Source organism: Pavona decussata, unplaced genomic scaffold (assembly GCF_977016875.1).
Source record: "Pavona decussata unplaced genomic scaffold, jaPavDecu1.1 SCAFFOLD_244, whole genome shotgun sequence".
NCBI classification, from domain to species: Eukaryota; Metazoa; Cnidaria; class Anthozoa; order Scleractinia; family Agariciidae; genus Pavona; species Pavona decussata.
Genome location: NW_028145649.1, coordinates 1,600,456 through 1,618,940, shown reverse-complemented (window position 1 = coordinate 1,618,940; position 18,485 = coordinate 1,600,456). Strand labels below are relative to the sequence as shown.

General features: G+C 38.9%; 1 protein-coding gene and 1 pseudogene across 1 annotated transcript in view; one reads left to right on the top strand and one right to left on the bottom strand.

Moving 5' to 3' along the window:
* The window catches only part of LOC146457358 (Fanconi anemia group D2 protein-like), a 38,687-nt gene extending 20,243 nt beyond the window's left edge, over positions 1–18,444 (bottom strand). The window contains exons 1-20 of the mRNA XM_085092071.1: positions 18,239–18,444; positions 16,841–16,966; positions 16,110–16,177; positions 15,958–16,010; positions 15,144–15,191; positions 14,583–14,640; positions 13,532–13,590; positions 13,078–13,156; positions 12,282–12,406; positions 11,705–11,792; positions 7,440–7,544; positions 6,824–6,921; positions 5,600–5,699; positions 4,598–4,774; positions 3,995–4,129; positions 3,258–3,389; positions 2,483–2,590; positions 1,369–1,418; positions 472–531; positions 274–355 (exon numbers count right to left, since the gene is read on the bottom strand). Of these exons, the coding sequence (XP_084948197.1) occupies positions 274–355; positions 472–531; positions 1,369–1,418; positions 2,483–2,590; positions 3,258–3,389; positions 3,995–4,129; positions 4,598–4,774; positions 5,600–5,699; positions 6,824–6,921; positions 7,440–7,544; positions 11,705–11,792; positions 12,282–12,406; positions 13,078–13,156; positions 13,532–13,590; positions 14,583–14,640; positions 15,144–15,191; positions 15,958–16,010; positions 16,110–16,177; positions 16,841–16,966; positions 18,239–18,290 (1,803 nt within the window). The 5' untranslated portion in view covers positions 18,291–18,444. The remainder of the gene's footprint in view (positions 1–273; positions 356–471; positions 532–1,368; positions 1,419–2,482; positions 2,591–3,257; positions 3,390–3,994; positions 4,130–4,597; positions 4,775–5,599; positions 5,700–6,823; positions 6,922–7,439; positions 7,545–11,704; positions 11,793–12,281; positions 12,407–13,077; positions 13,157–13,531; positions 13,591–14,582; positions 14,641–15,143; positions 15,192–15,957; positions 16,011–16,109; positions 16,178–16,840; positions 16,967–18,238) is intronic.
* Positions 8,659–11,364, top strand: LOC146457359 (uncharacterized; annotated as a pseudogene).
* Positions 18,445–18,485: the final 41 nt, after the last annotated feature.

Genomic DNA, 18,485 nt, shown 5'->3' with positions numbered 1-18,485 from the left:
CAATGAATTTCAACCAAATCCAATTCAACCAGTCATGCGTAGACAGAAAACAACAGTTAAAACCCCAAATTTTTTAATTATTCACTGTTCTTATCATACTGTGATCTGATCGGCCAGTTTTAAGTGACCCCAGTAATAGTAGTCGCATTGTAAAGTGGTTTGCAAAAAAAATAAAAGAAAAGACAAATTAAGCTCAACTTTATATTATCTGTAAGTAATTAGCATACTAAATCATGTAGATGTTGGGCCACAGAACTAATGTGAAAGATCTACCTGCTTGTATTCGTCACTGGAGAGAGTGGATGCTCGCTGTGATTCTGTGTCCATAGTTTCTTCAGAACCTTCATCTTCAGTCCTGTTTATGTGTCATAAGTCGAAATCGAACAAAACAAGTTAATATAATGTAGGTATTTTAAAACTGATACCCATCATTGATAAATCTTAACAAACAAAAAGAATAACAGGACACACCTTTTCTTAGCCATGCTTCGCACAACCATTATTGCTCCAATGATGCCAATTCTCTTGTATCTGAAACAAGAGACACAATTGCATCAGAATGTTGAGCAGTAGCAGCTTTTCTGAAGCAATATTGCTGTAACATAACACAACTGATCAAATGAAAAAAACATCTTGCTAAGTTATTTGATAAAAGTTTTGTTTTTAATGTTTTTTTACGAGTCAGAGTCATCTACACATTTTAGATTACATTAACACAACTGAATTTCACTGATACAGACAGCAGGGAAAATTCATACTTAGTGAATCAGCCATATTTTCGCACAGGATCACTGTGATGTTATATCAAAGGAATAAGGTAAGTAAACGATTGTGTAAAAGCAAGATGTAACATACTCCTGTGTATGTGGAAACATGGTTCACTGAGAGGACTATAATATTGGTCTCCTGCATTCAAGGTTCAAAAAATAAATAAATAAATCAACTTTGTTTAACGAGGGTGACACTTGATAGTCTGACGACTGACAAAGCTGTGGCCCTCGGATTCCACATCGAATTGGAATTTGGAAATGTTGGTTTTTGTGGAGGGAGGAAAACCAGAGAACCCGGAAAAAACCCCCCGGAACAAGGACGGGAACCAACAACAAACTCAACCCACATATGACGTCAAGTCCTGGAATCGAACCTGGGCCACATTGGTGGGAGGCAAGTGCTCTCACCACTGTGCAATCCCTGCTCCATGTGTGCCGTCCCTGCCTCCCCTTAAAGGATAAAACATTGGAGCAATGCTTCTTGAACGAATTCAAGGCCACATACAAAAACTCCCGTGAAACCGAGCTAAAACAACAAAAAGCAATCTGAAATTGCACTTTAGGTCATTTTGCACTGAGCCTTTCATTTTGAACTTACTTGGCAGAGTTGCTTGACAGTTGTTTTCTGATCACAATATGCATGTCATCCTGCAAAGGAAATTACTGAATGTCACACCAAGCTTATACTACAAGCATTCATGCAATGAAGTGGCAAAGGATGTTAATATTAATTTTTGGAAATAATGTGATGGAATATGTTAAACGCAGTGAATAAATGGGAATGATGTATTTAATCAGTAAATGGCACAGGCATACTTGGAAAAAAATATCCGAGTGCTCCTATCAGGAGTCGAACCCAAGACCTTCCGATTACTAGTTCGGATGCCCTACCACTGAGCTACAGGAGACTCGTGGGAGCTAGGGCCATTAAACTAGGTTCATGGGACAAATATCCTGCATACTGCTAGGACTGGAATGTCAATATGTGGCATATGCGCAATGGAAATAACGTGATGGAATATGTAAAGCTTGGTGAATAAGTGAGAATGATGTATGTATTTAATCAGTAAATGACACAGGCATACTCAGAAAGAAAATATCCGAGTGCTTTTTTTTTCTCCGAGTATGCCTGTGTCATTTACTGATTAAATACATCATTTGCATATTGATTATTGTTCAAACCCCAAATGTAGAGGCATAGAGGGCTATTTTCTTTTTCAGAAGCTGTGTCATTGATATTTACAGGATTTCACATTTTAACATCCTGCTGTTTTGTTCCTGATGCCAAGTTGATGATGTACAGTTGACTCCTGATAACCGTCTCGAACCCTTGCTAACTCGAACCATGCGCTAACTCAAACAAACTTTCCTTTCCCTTCAGGTCATCTTGTATATAATTTTACCCTCAATAACTTGAACTCCCGACAACTCAAACTTTTTTCAATTTCCCTTGAAGGTTCGAGTTATCAGGAGTTGACTGTACTATTGAAGCCTGTCAATGCGAATATTCCATTACCAAGGTGCTAGGGTTGAGGATCTGAGTAAAGCAAGGGAGTGATCAGTCTTCCCTTCATCGTGCTTGCAACCCAGTACTTAAGCATTGTGCAATTCTTGAATCATGCATGCAATTATCTTAATTTGAAGAAAAATAAAGTGATTTATTTAAGATTAGTGCTGAACATTTCAGAAACCTTTTGGTGTGGATGTAGTACCTGAATAAGCCCTCCATCTTGTTGGTTAGTAAAGGCCAGTGTGCTCAGCATGTTGAACAGCTTTCGTATCTGGGTCACTGTGAGATTGTCCAAGTAATCCAATATGCCCTTAAAGTACAGTGTAGAAAAACATAGCAGGAATTTCAGACATCTGGGACTACTTTGAGAAACAGGAGTTGTATAAAAAATAATTAACCTCTACTAAGCCCTTAGCTTATTTGGTGCTTCAAAAAAAAAAAAAAAAAAAAAGAATAAATAAAAAAGAGTGAAATGAAACATAGCTTGTCATTATAAGCTACCAAAGAACTTGTCTCTACTTTTATGTAAGTAATGCCGTAATAACACAACAAAGCATTGTAAAAGTAATGTTCTTGTTAGTGATCTCTGCAAATATACAGGAACTATTGAAAGTAATATTTGCAACTAAAACAGTGAGTAATTGAAGTATCAAAAAGACCTTATCACATGCCATACTACAAACAAGACAACGCGCATGATGAACAATAGCATATGCATAGCTCCTCAGTATACTACTAACGTCAACTTGAAACTGCTAATAAAAGATACAGTTATATTGGGCTGTTATTGCATTTTTCGGCAACATGTTGCGTTGACCTTGACAGCCATAACAATCTTGTTGCTTTCTTGGTAAAAATAACAATCATACCATTATCAAGATCACCCGTAACATCAAGGATCTTTCAGGGGTATTTACCAGCAGGTGTTATCACTTATGGCGAACGGCCCTTACTGACAGCTCTGCTTATGTACGTACTTTGATAAATATGGCAAATGGTGCCATGAGATCTGGGTGTGATGCTACAAGATCAGACAGCACATCTAAGGATGCATCGGCTTCAGCTGCATAGCCACTTCCTATGTGAGTCACCAAGGTCCCCACAATTTCCTACATACATACCAAGATACGACATTGATGAGAAAACATGTGCACGTGTGTGCAGACTTGGAATTGTTTATCACAGGTTCACTTCTATGAATATAGATTATCAACCTAGAAGCACACGAGTGGGAACATTTTCTCACATACAAAATATTGCTGGGCACGAATGCACATGTACAACACGCTCTGAGAGAGTATGGATGGCATAGTGTTGAGAGCACTCGCCTCCCACCAAAATTGCCCAGGTTTAAATAAGGTGTCAACACGGGAATGAAACCTGTGGGTTGAGTTTGTTGTTGGTTCTCACCCCTGCTCTGAAGGTTTTTCTCTGATTACTCCAGTTTCCTCCCTCCACAAAAACCAACATTCCCAAATTTAAATTCGACCTGGAAACAGTGGATGAATATATGGAGCCACTCTGTGAAAGCCACTGAAATGCCCATTTATTATAATTATTTATTTAGATTTGGGGGATATCAAATGCAATTTCTCATGAGCGGCCAATGCAAAAATCTTTGTCAACAAGATTGCAATTGTGCCCAGCTCACATTGCTGGTGGTTGTTTGCTGGTCGCAGTTAAACATAAATTAATAATAAAGTAGCTAATGTACCTGCTTGCAGTAGAGGTCGAATGAGACAAATGATAACTTGTACATAGTACAAGCATAAGAACAGACTGAAGGATCAGGAGATCTGAGAAGAATCTCAGCCAATGATAACAAATCTGAGAAATAATCCCTAAGGATCTGCAAACAAAAATATATGGTAAATATTGTTAATTTTATATTTTGAAATGAGTTCACCGAAACAAGTATTAGCTGTATGCAATAAATGTGATGGTATATTTCCAGCCTGGTGAATGAATGACACAGGCATACTCAGACAAAAAGCAATCAGAGTGCTCGTATCAGCAGTCGAACCTAAGACCTTACGATTACTAGTTCGGATGGTCTACCACTGAGCTACAGGAGACTTGTGGGAGTGAAGGCCATTCAGCTAGGTTCATAGGACAAACATCCTGCCTACTGCTAGGATTTGAATGTCCAGCATGGGGTATATGAAATAAATGTGATGGTATATTTCCAGCCTGGTGAATGAATGAGAATAATTTATTATTCTAGAAAGTGACACAGGCATACTCGGAAAAGTATGCCTGTGTCACTTTCTAGAATAATACATTATTCTCAAGTATTAGCTGTCTTTGCCAGTCTCACCTGTGAATGTGAATTAAAGGCAGCAGTCAGCATTTCTTCAGTAAAGTGGCCATTTTTAATTTTATTCCTGATCAAACTCTCAACGGCCTTCTTTCTGTTAGCGGTGGAGTGGAGAATGAGAAGCACAAACAGATCCACAACCTTGTGTTTTCCTGGTGAGTTCACAGATTCAATTGCCTGCATTGAAAACATTATTCCAAAATAATTAAATGTGGCTAAATGTAATTTAGGCAAAGTTAAAATCGAGGAGAGTGCTGGTCAGCGGTGCCCGCATGGCTGGCACATGCGGGGCGGCCACCCTACTTTGCAGGGGCCCCTGGGTTCTTACAGCTCACATGTTTGTGCCAATTCATTTCGCATCTGTTCACTTGCCGGAGCTTGTGCTGTTTAAGTTTGTTGCTCCCAGTCCCTCCCACCCTTTGGTAAGTATGGTTTGTGATGGGTGTGGTAAGTATTTTTATTTGTATACTTTCTGTTTTATCTCCACTGATCTTTCAGTGTGACGGTGCCGGGTGGTTGCCGCTCACAGGGTTGCCATGGTTTCGCACCTCGCTTAGCTCACTTCACCTGTGGCACCACCGGTCTTTCAGGCACCAACCCCCAAGCTCATCCACTAATGATGAGTTTAATTTGAATTTAAGGACAGAGCCTCCTAATACAGATGTTCTTTTGCACAGTTTGTAACTATGCAGGAAAAGCAGATCTCAGCAAGGGATTTTGAAATTCATAACGAAAATTGGGGTAACTACACTATACACATTTTTCAGAGATAATTAGCAACAGTAATTAATTGTAAAAAAAAATATAATACAAATTAATGTAATGGAATTTTTTTCTAAATTAAGGCTTAATTATCTCGAAAAATGCCTGGTTACCCTCAATTTTCTTTTAAGATTTCAATAAGATTTACTAACTAAAGATCTTCTTTTCCCGCATTTTAACATTAGGACAAATTGCTTGTCACATGCAAAGCTGAAAATTCTACAGAAACTGTAACTTTACCTTAATCCATCCTTCTGCTACAGATCTTTGAAAACGTATTCCTGATCGGATGGCATCCAGTGTAAACAGCTCTCCATCTTTGGTCTTGGTTATGAGGGACCTTTACACAAATGATACTTGTTTTAGTACTAAGGAGGCATGAGACTGCATAACCAGTTACCATGCAGGCTTTAATTGTGCTTTATCCCAAACAGAGTGGTAACTACTATGAGTAGCGGGCAATAACTAATTAACAACATTTATCTCTTTAGCTGAGTGCAGATAGTTTTGAAAATACATATAGTGGCCCAAAACAAGATGTTTGAAAAAACATATATATATAAATTGCGTTGAACCCCATAATTATGAAAGCAAGGCTGAGTGCAAAGTTTTTGTTATGAAAATTAGTTTTCATTCATATGCAAACAAAACTAACTTTCATATGAAAAGCTTTGCACTTAGCCTCGCTTTCATAATGAGGTTCACAGCAACTCGGAAATGGCCTCTTAATTATACATATCTAGATGGACTGTAAGTATAAATACATTAAATCCTACTCCGCTGAGCACAGTTTATAAAATTTAAGTCAATTGAACCCATCAGATGTTACACACCAGTCTGTGATTGATATACATGTATTAAGTATTTTGGGCATCAGACTTGTGATGAGCAAGGTCATTTCCTGCATACTTCTGGGCTCAATAAACATGTAAAAGAAAGATATAACATGCTGTGTGAAATCATATGCATGGTTCACTGGCGAGGACTCAAACCTCAGTCTCCTGCATTCGAGGCTGACGTGACAGCTGTTACACCACAGTGAAAGCAAGTGAAATAGCACAGCTTATTCTAACTTATAATTTACATCAATAAGATCACAGGGTCGTCCACTCAACATGGAGAGTCTGATTTCACTTAGGATCTACTAACAGTGCTCTGAATATTTGAATGAATATGTAAAATGGAAGAGACAGCAAGGAATGTTCGTACCAAGTGAATCAGCAAAATTTTCACATACATGTAGGATCACTGTAATGATCTGTAAAAGTGAGATGTATAGATACTGTATTTTGCACTGTGTGAAAATAAGGTTAGGATTGATCAGTAAACTTGAAAGCATCCTCTCCCTTTGTGTGTGCAATATAACACCCTAGAACCTTTCTACTTCTCATAACTATACAATCCAGCTTTTTTTACTAGCTGACAGGGCACATTCATTTGACAATTCATAATTGAGATTCTTACCCCCCATGAGATCTCCTTTGTTCTGCAGGAGTTGAGCAAGCTGTAGGTGGAAGAGTGGTTGATGTGAAGTCTAAGTTCGACCTCAAATCACTTATGACCTGAAAATAAACACAATAATCAATTGAAAGTGTTTTCATGGCCTTCCTGAACAGGATGGTATAACAAAGCTCACTTTCTTATCTTGGTGACTAGCTGAATTAACTAATATTTTGCAACATGGTAGAAAAAGGACCGTTGGGCCAAGGCTGTCCCACACTAATACTTAGGTTGATGTTTTTAAAATGTCTTGTGGGGAGGCTATGAATCATGTTATTGTAACAACAAGATAATACATACCAAGTACAGTCAACTCTCACCTTGTGGACAACTCGCTATTACAGACACCCCGATAATATGGACAGCAGCTGAATCTCTGGCAAAAATATTAATTACAGGCATTTGACTGAAATAAATTCCCACTATTACGGACTCTCGCTATTAAGGACACTAACTCGCGGTCCCGCAGGTGTCCGCAAATTATAAAGGGAGTTGACTGTAATCTGAATTTTTTAGGCAAGGATTAACCATTCAGAGGTACACATTTTTACAAAACTGTTATTTCCAGTTGCCTTCTTACCTCAAATGCATCACTGTCACCAACAGACTGAAGAACAAATTTTACTACCACAGGCAGGTCATCTATTTCAGCAGAGGGCAGCATTTGTATAACTGACACTCGAATCTGAAGGAAAACAATCAATGAACAACAGAGTAATTTGTTAGAAAAACAGATACTCGGGGAAGACAATAGTGTGTTAAAACTTTTCAACCGTCACAATAACAGTTATGTTTTTCAGAGTACTGAGAGCATAATCATGTACTGTAGTTTGACAATGTTTAAGTAATGTTTAAAAAACGAGCAGGAGTGTTTTATCAGGTTTAAAACCACGAGGCACAGCTGAGTGGTTTTAGACCCAATAAAACATGTGCTGCAAGTTTTTTGAACGGCTTCAAAAACATTCCTAGAAAAGCGTGTGTCAATAGAGTTCATAACAATAATTTATGCTTTTGTGAACGTTGGAAATTAGCAAATGAGAAAAACACCGCATACTAATGAAGAGTGTTTTATCAGCTGATACTAAACACCACATACTAATGAGGATGTGTTTTATCAGCTGATAAAACACCACATACTAAGAAGGAGGAAGTTTATTGACGTAAAGTCACTGCAAGTGATGTATTATTGATCATTTGTTAGGTCAATGGCCTTATGAATAATTATTAATGAGATTTTGAAAATCAGCAAAACTACAAGAAGGAACTTAAGTGACCATGATGGCATTATTGCCAACCAAAAAAATAGCACTAAAAACTTTAATTATATTAATTTGCGATTATTCCAATTCATTGCAACTGATTCAATTTTCATGCACACATGGTTGAACTATAATCTGGATTTGCATTTGTAATGACAGCTTTCAAGTTCAAGAAAAGAACAAAATATTTACCACTCTACATTTAAATTCTCCAAAACCTTCAATTTGTTCATTTGACAATTTGCTGCTTTGCAGAGGACAGCAAGGAATTTGATATACTGAAATGCATAATGCATTTACAGTGCGATGCGCCTTACCGTGGCCACCCAACAAACTTTTTTTACAAGTTAGTCAATCAGGATATCTTCTACCATCCACTGCATGACAATTAAACGTGATTCAGCTTCCAGTGGTATTACCCAAAACTGCGAACAGTTACAAAGGGTTTGCTCTGAGGATTATTTTCATCGCATTCGACGCTACATCCATGACCTCAATTCTAGATATTATATACGCCTCAAAACTGTCAAGGATAGGAAAATGGCTTCTTTAAGGGACGCAAAGCGCCAAGAAGAACGTGATAATAATCCTACCGACACTAACAGTCGTGCTGGCGGTAGTGGCAACAATCCTTCCGACGCCGATGGTCGCCTCAGCAAACTCGTTGTTACTATACCACCTGACATGCCGCTGACTGATGCTGAGAAATCGGTTCTCAGTAAAGGACTGAGTTTCGTCCCTGTTAAGAAATGCATTGACGAATATCAGGCCAAGGCCGACTGCGAAAATCTCTATCGCCGCATTCGTTTGAAGGCCCATTTTCACAGGAACGATGACAGCGACTCTCAGCCAACTTCTGACATCGACGACCCTTTCGCTAAGTTTAACCCCAAGGATTCTACTTGGACTCCTCCAGATGGCAAATTTTCAGCTGTGGATCATTACATCGATTGTTGCCGCCGTGCCGTAAATGCTGTTAATTTTAAGGCAAGATCACAGCAAAATAACTTATCACCCACTGAGAGAGCAGCATTACTTCAACTATCAGCACGCAGTGACATTGTCATCAAACCAGCTGATAAAGGTGGTGCTGTTGTCGTCTGGTCGCGCCCTTTGTACATCGCTGAGGCCAACCGTCAACTGTCCGATGAGAGATTTTATGAACGTATTGATCACGATCCCATCAAAGAGAATCAGTTCACGGTTAAATCGGCGGTCAACGCTATGATCGCTGCTAACGAACTTCCACCATCGGCTAAGAATTTAATTGTGCCTACACCAAAAACCTCAAAATTCTATCTGCTTCCAAAGATTCATAAAACAGGCAACCCTGGGAGACCAATTGTTTCTGCGTGCAGCTGTCCAACTGAGAACATTGCCGCGTACTTAGATCGGATCATGTGTCCCATCGTCCGCAACCTCAACACCTACATAAAGGATACCAACCACGTGCTCAATATCTTTAATGATTTCCGCTTTGATGACAACATCACCGGCGAACGCTTCCTATACAGCATGGACATCAAATCTCTGTATACCGTAATCCCGAACAACAGCGGGCTTGAATCTTTAGCCTACTTCCTTGACAAGCGTTCCGTTCTTGAGCCACCTACTTCTACCCTAACCAGTCTTGCAGAACTTGTGCTGATCCTCAATGCCTTCACTTTCAATGGCGATTTTTACAAGCAAATAGGAGGAGTCGCCATGGGCAGCAAGATGGGCCCTAACTATGCCTGCCTCTTCGTGGGATATATTGAGGAACAAATCGCTAGCCAATACACTGGTTTTGTACCTCAACTCCACAAGCGGTACATCGATGACGTCCTCGGGGTTGCATGCTGTAGTCGCTTGGAACTTGAGAATTACATCAGCTTCGTATCAAACTTTCATCCAGCTCTTCAATTTACGCACACAATTTCTGACACTGAACTCTCTTTCCTGGACATGACTTTACGCATTACCAATGATTACTCAAGACATTTTTATTTATTTCAGAAAGCTTTTTTATAATTTTATATAGTTTCTAGTTTTACGTTTTTAAGCGCTGATGAAAATAGTCTTATTGATATCGGCGCTATATAAGTTTTATTATTATTATTATTATTAATGATGACATCGGCACTTCCGTACACTACAAGGTCACTGACACACACAGCTACCTTCATCATCAATCTTCACATCCTCGGCACTGCAAAGAAGGTCTCCCCCACTGTCAACTTTTACGACTTCGGCGTCTGTGTTCTGACGACTCTGATTTTCTGGAGAGGGGCAAGGAGATGATCACTTTTTTCGTTCAAAGAGGGTATTGTGCCGCCTCTCTACAGCATGATCTTGACATGATCCAGCGGTCAACCGTACTGAGGTCATCCACCATCAAGACTCCGCAAGTAGAGAGCCAAGCAGAATTCCCTTGGTTCTTACCTACCACCCTTTAAACGAAAGAATCAAGAGAATCCTGCTGCGCAATTTCAGCATTTTATCTGGCGACCCTGAAACTAGTGAAATATTTCCTCAGCCGCCGCTGGTTGCCTATCGCCGTGATCGTAACATCCGCGACATTTTAGTGCATACAACCGCTAACAGCCAACCTGATCCTCATGCGGGAACTTCTCCATGCACGCACGCCCGCTGCCGTACCTGTGACCATATTTCTCCTGACACCACGCTGCAGGGTCCCAAAAGCTCGTTTGTCATCAAAGAAGCTTTCAACTGTCGAACAACCGGCTTAGTGTATGGTATCTCTTGCCGCCGTTGCCCTGCTATTTACATCGGCGAAACTGGCCGCACGCTAGGGCAACGCTTCGGTGAACACCTACGCAGCATTGAGAAGAACCTGCCGGGCTTTCCCGTCGCAGAGCATTTTAATAGAAAATGGCCACACTATCCAGGACGCAAAAGTCCGTGGAATTATGCTCTGCGACGGAAACAAGCAACGAAAGCGTCAGGAGATGCGCCTTATTTTCAGACTAGGCACCAGTCAGCCGCGCGGAATGAACTCCGACTTCCGATATCTTTAGGTCGTCACGCGCACATCGTGCGCGCACCTAACAACTTTAAATCTGAGTTCATAGCGCAAGCCAGCTTTTTAACGTAAATCTTTTTCCACTGATGAAGGGCTAAGCCCGAAAAGTCTGGAATAATTTCTACATATTGGCACTGAACACTCGTCTTCGAGAACTATATTTTACCTTTCCCTTTTTATAAGTACAAGTGCCACGCAGCTAACGGAAATTTTCCCGTTAAACTTTTATCTTCTTCCTTGTTCATAAAATACAAAACAAAACGACATGTTTTCACTTAATTCATCGTTGCATCACTTTCCTGTTGGACTAGTTGCAAGGAGGCGTGACCGTTAATCAAATTCGCGTATCCTGATTGGCTTACTTGTAAAAAAAAGTTTGTTGGGTTGCCACGGTAAGGCACGTCGCAGTCTGTAAGTGCTGAGTCATTGTTTGTGCTCATTAAACATTTTATCTTTTTGTAAGATTTTCAAATTGCAATCACCAATGTTGCTTAATTCCCTAACACATACAGCATGCCTACAGATAATAATGTACATGTACTAGTTACACTGTATATGACTCACCTCTGCCAAGAGCTCTGACCGTAAGCTGAGATTGGACAGGGCATCAAGAATAGGAACAGTCAGCCCAGTGTTCTGACGCAGAAGTTCACTACAAGACAAATATTTTTGTAGACAGAGCTGACAAATAAATAAATCAACTTTGTTTAATAAGGGTGACACTTTTCACTTCAGTTCAGTTCAGTTTATTTTTTTTCCATTATTCTTGCACAATGTTACAAGATAAATATATCTTTTACACAGTCTTCAGATTCTAGATCACATTGGAATTCCAAAGTCTTGGTTTTTGAGGAGAGGCAAAAACTGGAGAACCCAGAGAAAAACCTCTCAGAGTAAGGAGTCGAGAACCAACAACAAACAACAGACTCGAAGAAATTCAAACTCAAAATATATCTTCTTGTGTCAAATTTATTACTTTTGTTAATACAAGTAAGTATCGTGGTTTCACAAAATAGTTTGTTTATCTGAAGGTTTTATTAGTGAGGGTACTTTAAGGCAAGGGGAAATTTTAAGAAAGGCATGGAAAAGTTCATTCAGTCAACATGTTTTGCAACCAGTTATTGAATGTTTATTAATTTACCTTAGTTCCCTGGCTACTTCTGTGTGTTCCGAATCATCCAGTACTTCTGGAATACAAGTTATGATTTCACGCTGAATTTCCAGTGACGTTATGCCAACCATTTCCAGCATCTTTTCTGTCAATTCCTACATTCCAAACACAATCATACCTGAACAAGTTATTCCTAAACAACATGGATTGAGTAGTATTCAATCTTATATTGGCCAATCATAACAGTTGTAAACAACACAAACAACCATTGCTCAAAACTCAATACAAATCAAATGTATCTAACAGGGACTACTGTAAGTGTGGGATTAAAACTTGCCCAAGCAAGTCACTTTAGTTATTAATTGAGGAGCTTGGAACAAAAAAGGCATATAACCATTGTTGGCCTTGAAACCTGAATTGCTCCAGACAGGTGACCAGGAAATCAGTTCTATTTTGGCACATGCTCCCATAAATAAATTTTAGTTTTTGCAAGAATTAGTGCGTTACTTTTTTTCCTAAAAGCAAAGCTACTCGAGCAAGGCTCAATGTATTTTCTATTATCATCTGTTTTTGCAAATACATTCCCCTCCCCTAATTGGCTTTGGTATTACCTCTTATCAATTTGTCAAGAAAGTGGGGCAGGTTTAATCCAATCATGGAATGTTGAAACTTTCACACACAAAGCTGGGCAACATTGTGTTAATGCAATACAAGCAAATTCAACGTATGAAAAGTGCAACACCTTTATTCGAGCTAAAATTCTAATTGACTGTTTTTCAAAGCATGGTATAAAAGAAGTGAATGGTACTGAAGAAGGCCTAATTACCTTGCTCTGAGCAATACAATCAAGCCACCTAAACTGGTTAAGTACCAGACGAGGAACATTGAAGTCATCTGTACCATTGCTAGAAAACAAAAAAGAAAAAAAGAAACTTATTAAAGTCAAACTGAGAGCTATATTATTATATCAATCATATTGTGCAGTTCCAGAAAAAATACATCCCCACCCAATGGAAGGTCATTGGAAATTCCTAGGGGGAGGGGGTCTTAGAAGCCAAAATTTTAGAAGCAAAGTATGAAGCTGAATTGGAATTTCCTGGGGGGAGAGGGGTGCAAAACAAAACAACCTTCTGTGGGGGGAGTATGGATATTTTCTGGAACTGCACATTTCAGATCCATGAATAATCTAACACCCTTGAATTAACACCTATTTAGAAAAAAGAATCTGTCTGTAAGGATACTCAGCAAAACGACAACAACTAAACATGGATTTGACATACCTCTCTTCATCACCCATAAACTCAGGCAGTTTTTCCATAAGCATGTTGGCAACCTTGGGCTGTAACAATAAGAGACAATAACTGACCTAATCATAGATATAACAAAATTCTTGAAGATGATTGGCTATCAGCAGCCATGATTTGCGCATTAATAGAACAGCACATGCATCATGCCTAAGTAATTGGAAAGCACATGCCATTTTATGTGGCATGTGCAGCCACAGCAAAATCAGGACAAACCTACTCTACAAAGATATTCTTTTAAGTCCAACTTATGGCGTATTATTAACCTGCTTGTAGATCTAATAAGTGATAATTGTGGCTCCTTCTTATTTGTAGTTCTTGACAAATTTTTGTAATTTTAATTTGTTATCAATTTTAGATTTTAGTTAATTATGAATTTACTTATACTACATGTATGTATAATTTTTTTTTCGTAATTATTTTTTAGTGTCCCCAATTAGCTGTTTCCAAGCTAAAGATATCAACACCTAAATAATGTTGTTGTTGTTGTTTGCAGGTGCTGTAATAGGACAGTCGTACTTGCCCAGGGTCCTTTTTCCCTGGTTAATTTCACAAATAAAATGGTTGTTTCTAAATTCTCCAAAACGTGTCACCAGAAGTTTGTTTATTTGTCACAGCTATTTGTTCTCGGAAATTGTAATAGTTATGATTAATTGGTAACAGGACTTCAGCTGTGTCATCCAATTCAGTCTGTAATCAAACTCATGATTATTTTGTCTCACGAAAGTATAAATTTTGATAAAGTACATGTAGTTATATTGTACAGTAAGAAGAAATTTGATTCTGGTCACTATTGGGATTTAAAGGATTAAGAGTCAGCTTTGTTTTTCACCCCCCCCCCCCCCCCCCCTCCTGTGTGGCTTTTACTTTAGTTACTACTTCACACCAGTATTACCCCACCCCAAACCTGCCCTTTGTTTCCTCCTGGTAATTTTACTGCTTAGCGTACTATTACAAAACATTATTTTTGAAAGAGCTATACTGTATGCTGTAGCTTGTTAGGCAAATATGACTGTTTGAAGTTTACCTGAAGAATGTCAACACCCAAAAGCATTCTAATCAAACTCTCTTGGCTTCCTCCAAATCTTCAAAAAGGAATTTAAAAAAATCTGTCATTATACCCACCCCAAGGAAGGTCATTGGAAATTCCAAGGAAGAGAGGGTCTCAAAAGACAAAATATAAAGCTAAACTGGAAATTCTAGGGGGGAGGGTGGGGTTCCAACCAAAATACCTTCCATGGAGGTATGGATAATAAGGTGGTTTTACTGCCGCCATGTTGGCGGACAAAACAAAAGAAAATTTGTTCACAAATTTTGCATAAAAATGGTAGTGAACTCCCAAAGGAGAAAAATCTTATTGTTCCTGTCCACCAACATGGCCGCCATGACGTCAAATGCAAACCATCAATTATATGGAACCAGACATTACTGGAGTGGAGGAGAAGGGAATGACAGGATTCCTGAATACTAATAATGGTTGGATCTTAAGATGAAAAATCTTGGTTTTGTGATTTCTGACAGGTACTGCAAACGAAATTTCACAAATTTTTGGGATTTCTCTAATCAAAAGCTTAAAGCAGTCACTCACCCCTCAGTATCCTCTGACATGGAAACTGGAAGTAAGCTAAGACGGAATCTGTTGATGGCAAAATTATAACAAAATTACACCAGATTAGATTGACACAACATTAAGTAACACCTTTCCTCCATGCACACAAAATACAGGCTCTATATATAATTATAGCTTTCTGTTAAACCACCAAGCTATTTTCAAATGCCTGAGACATCACTCCTCAACATAAGCATTTTCCTACATTAATTAAACACAATCTTGCTGGAAATTTGAACAATTTACTTTGATTCTGAAACCCCTAGGTGCTTTTTCCATGTTGATGCTGCTCAGCTTAAACATTATCCAAAAATTGGAACAACGGTTATTAGGGGTGGAGTGTGGCCAATGTGCAAGCCAGCGAGCCAGCGAGCTAAACGTGCGAGCTATGCGAGCCAAACGTGGGAGCCAAACATGCGAGGCTTGCGAGGCACGAACAACCTTCAACATAAATGCTAACCATCAAGCTAACCGGGGAGCTACTTAAGCTAATCTTAGTGCTATTTAGGGTAACCATGATGTTTTTTAGGCTAACCCGAGTGCCTCGCACGTCTGCCTTGCATGGCTCACTGGCTCTCTGGCTCGCAGATTGTCAAGACCCTTAGGGGTGGGGGGTAAGGTGGGAAAAAGAAGGTCTACATGTAAATTTGAGAAATTAAAAAAATATGAAAGATCTCTCAAATGATGATTCTAACTGAGTGTCTCACCTCCTTTGGCAAATGTTTGAACATGTAGGTACCTGTGTGTTTAGCTTATAGAAAAGTGCTCTGACTGATTCTTGTTTTATCAATACCTGTCTGCATCCTCTAATCTTTGCTGCAATCCTTCAAGAAAGTCATCAATGACCTGCAGCAGGAAAAATCAACCACATGTTTACTGATAAAAATAAAAAATAAAAAGACAGAGACGCTTTGTTTATACATGTATTAAGTGAAACAATTTTACCTCTGGATAACTGTGGTGACTTTTCAGTAAACTCTTGATTTTCTTCTGAAAAATTGAGCGGTCAATCCCTGAAAATAAAAAATAATGTTAAGTTGGATTGAAATTATAGCACAAATTATTTGCATTTAAGCTTGACCATATTTTGTCATGCAAGAAAATCTTTTGGCTTTTTTTGCAACATAACTGTAAATCATGTACAGTCACTAGAAAAATATTGTGTATTAAAAAAAATAATAATACATTAAGCTCCATCAACAACTTACATAATTATAAATATTTATTAAACAGAGCAGCAGAAAATCAGTAAACATGCTGCAAAAAAGCAAGAAACCTTATCCAAAGTTAAATATTTCCTGAATGACTAGATAAGGTCTGAAGTGTTAAGCAAGTCTATTGTTTGTCTAAACAGGGTAACAGGGACTTAGAATGCTTGTCTCCCACGAACTGTGGGAGACAGTTAACTCTTCAACGTTGTGTCGTCTGTTGTTATGAAACACTCTCCACATACTCAGTGCTCAAATTTGATAGATTGATTGATTGATTGATTGATTGATTGATTGATTGATTGATTGATTGATTGATTAGATGGTTGGTTGGTTGGTTGATTGGTGGTCGGTCAGTCAGTCAGTTGGTTGATTGATTTAATGAAAGTAACAAAGCTGTAAATATATGCTGATTGGAGGAGGGGGTGTGGTTAGTGGAAGGGACACAGCTGTTGAACCTTTTCTTACCTAACTCATCTTGTTCCTGCCCTGGGTGGAGATGAAGTCCTGCTTCTTGAACCATTTTACTGAACAAAGTGACCTCCACTTCAGCCACCCCATTTTCTTTGTGACTATCCTGCTTTGAACGTTTGGCTAACAGAAAAAAAAAGCCCACCATACAGAGGAGGGGCGAACAAATTATCTGTGTTAAGTTATAATCCTAATATTAAATAGTAGAACAGTTCAATAGATAAGAACAATGCATCTCAGAGCGTGACAACTGTATGACATCAGATATGGCATGTAGCCAGTTGCCACCTGCTTATGACAGCCATGGGCCAGTGCATGTTAAGGAAATCAGGGAATCCTGTGCACCATTAAAAAGGTGTTCAAAATCTAATAAGAATCTTGACTTGTTTGAGAAAAAAATCCAAACAGGGATGACTATTACCCTGACTGGTCACATCATGGTGGACAAACACTCAAACAGACAATCTCACTGGATCACATTAGAGGTGTTGAAAAAATCAACTTCACCCCTCCCCCAAAGGTGTTTTCAGTATTAAGCCCTTAGCCCTCTGAAAATTCAAACTTAATTTCATATACTTTCCCATAAGATTTCAGATTCTGAAACCTCAGAATTTCTAATGGCCTTCCATGTGGATATTTTCTGGAACCTCACATTCCTACTTGCTTCACGCAACAGACAAGAGGACCCCTGACTAATTATGTATAGGTCACCAGGGTGTAGATCCTACGTACTACAAACAATACTTTCTACAGTCAGTTCCCTTTATTGTGAACACCCTCGGGACCGCGAGTCAGTGTCCTTAATAACGAGAGTCCGTAATAGCGGAAATTTATTTCAGTCAAACTTTTACCGGGGATTTAGCTGCTGTCCGTGTTATCGGGGTGTCCGTAAATATATAGCGAGGTGCCTGCAATAGAGTGTGTGCACGGCGGCCATGTTGGAGGACTAAAACAATAGAATATGTTTGCATAGAAATAGAATATTGTATTGTATTGTTTTGGTCCTCCAACATGGCCGTCGTGCACACACTCTATAGGCGAGAGTTGACTGTAAACAGTTTTCATGGAGGCCATATTGGAGGTATAAAACAATAAAATGGTTTTCCCATGGGAAGTAATGTTTATTTCAGCTGTTTCATCTATGGAAATTTTAACTTAAGCTTACAGAAGAGTAAAAACTATTAAAGCTTAAGTTACTTCGACTAACACTCCAACATGGCCGGCCGCCGTATCTAGATATAGTTTCAATTTGATTTTGTTCTTCTTTTTTTTTCTCAGAGATTAAGAAAAAAGCTGCTGTCTTTCATTCGTTTTGGGAAATCGACAAACTAATAAACCTATAAAAGCTTTAATACACACAATTATTTTTACAGATGTTTACAAACTCAAGCTTACCTGAGGGTTCGGAAGTGTTGGGTTTCGAGGTTTTGCGCTTCGATCGCGCCATCGGTAAAATCACATCAATGAAATTTTAGCCTCCCCCAGAAAAGCCATCTAAATATTCAGCCAGATCTGTTGTTCTCTCAAAGAAACCACTTTCAAATTCAGCAAAGAAGTGTACAGCACTCAAATGACAGTGGATTTCTTATTTTCCCGCGTTTTATTTAATAACAGCGCATGCGCAAAGAATCCGCTGATAACA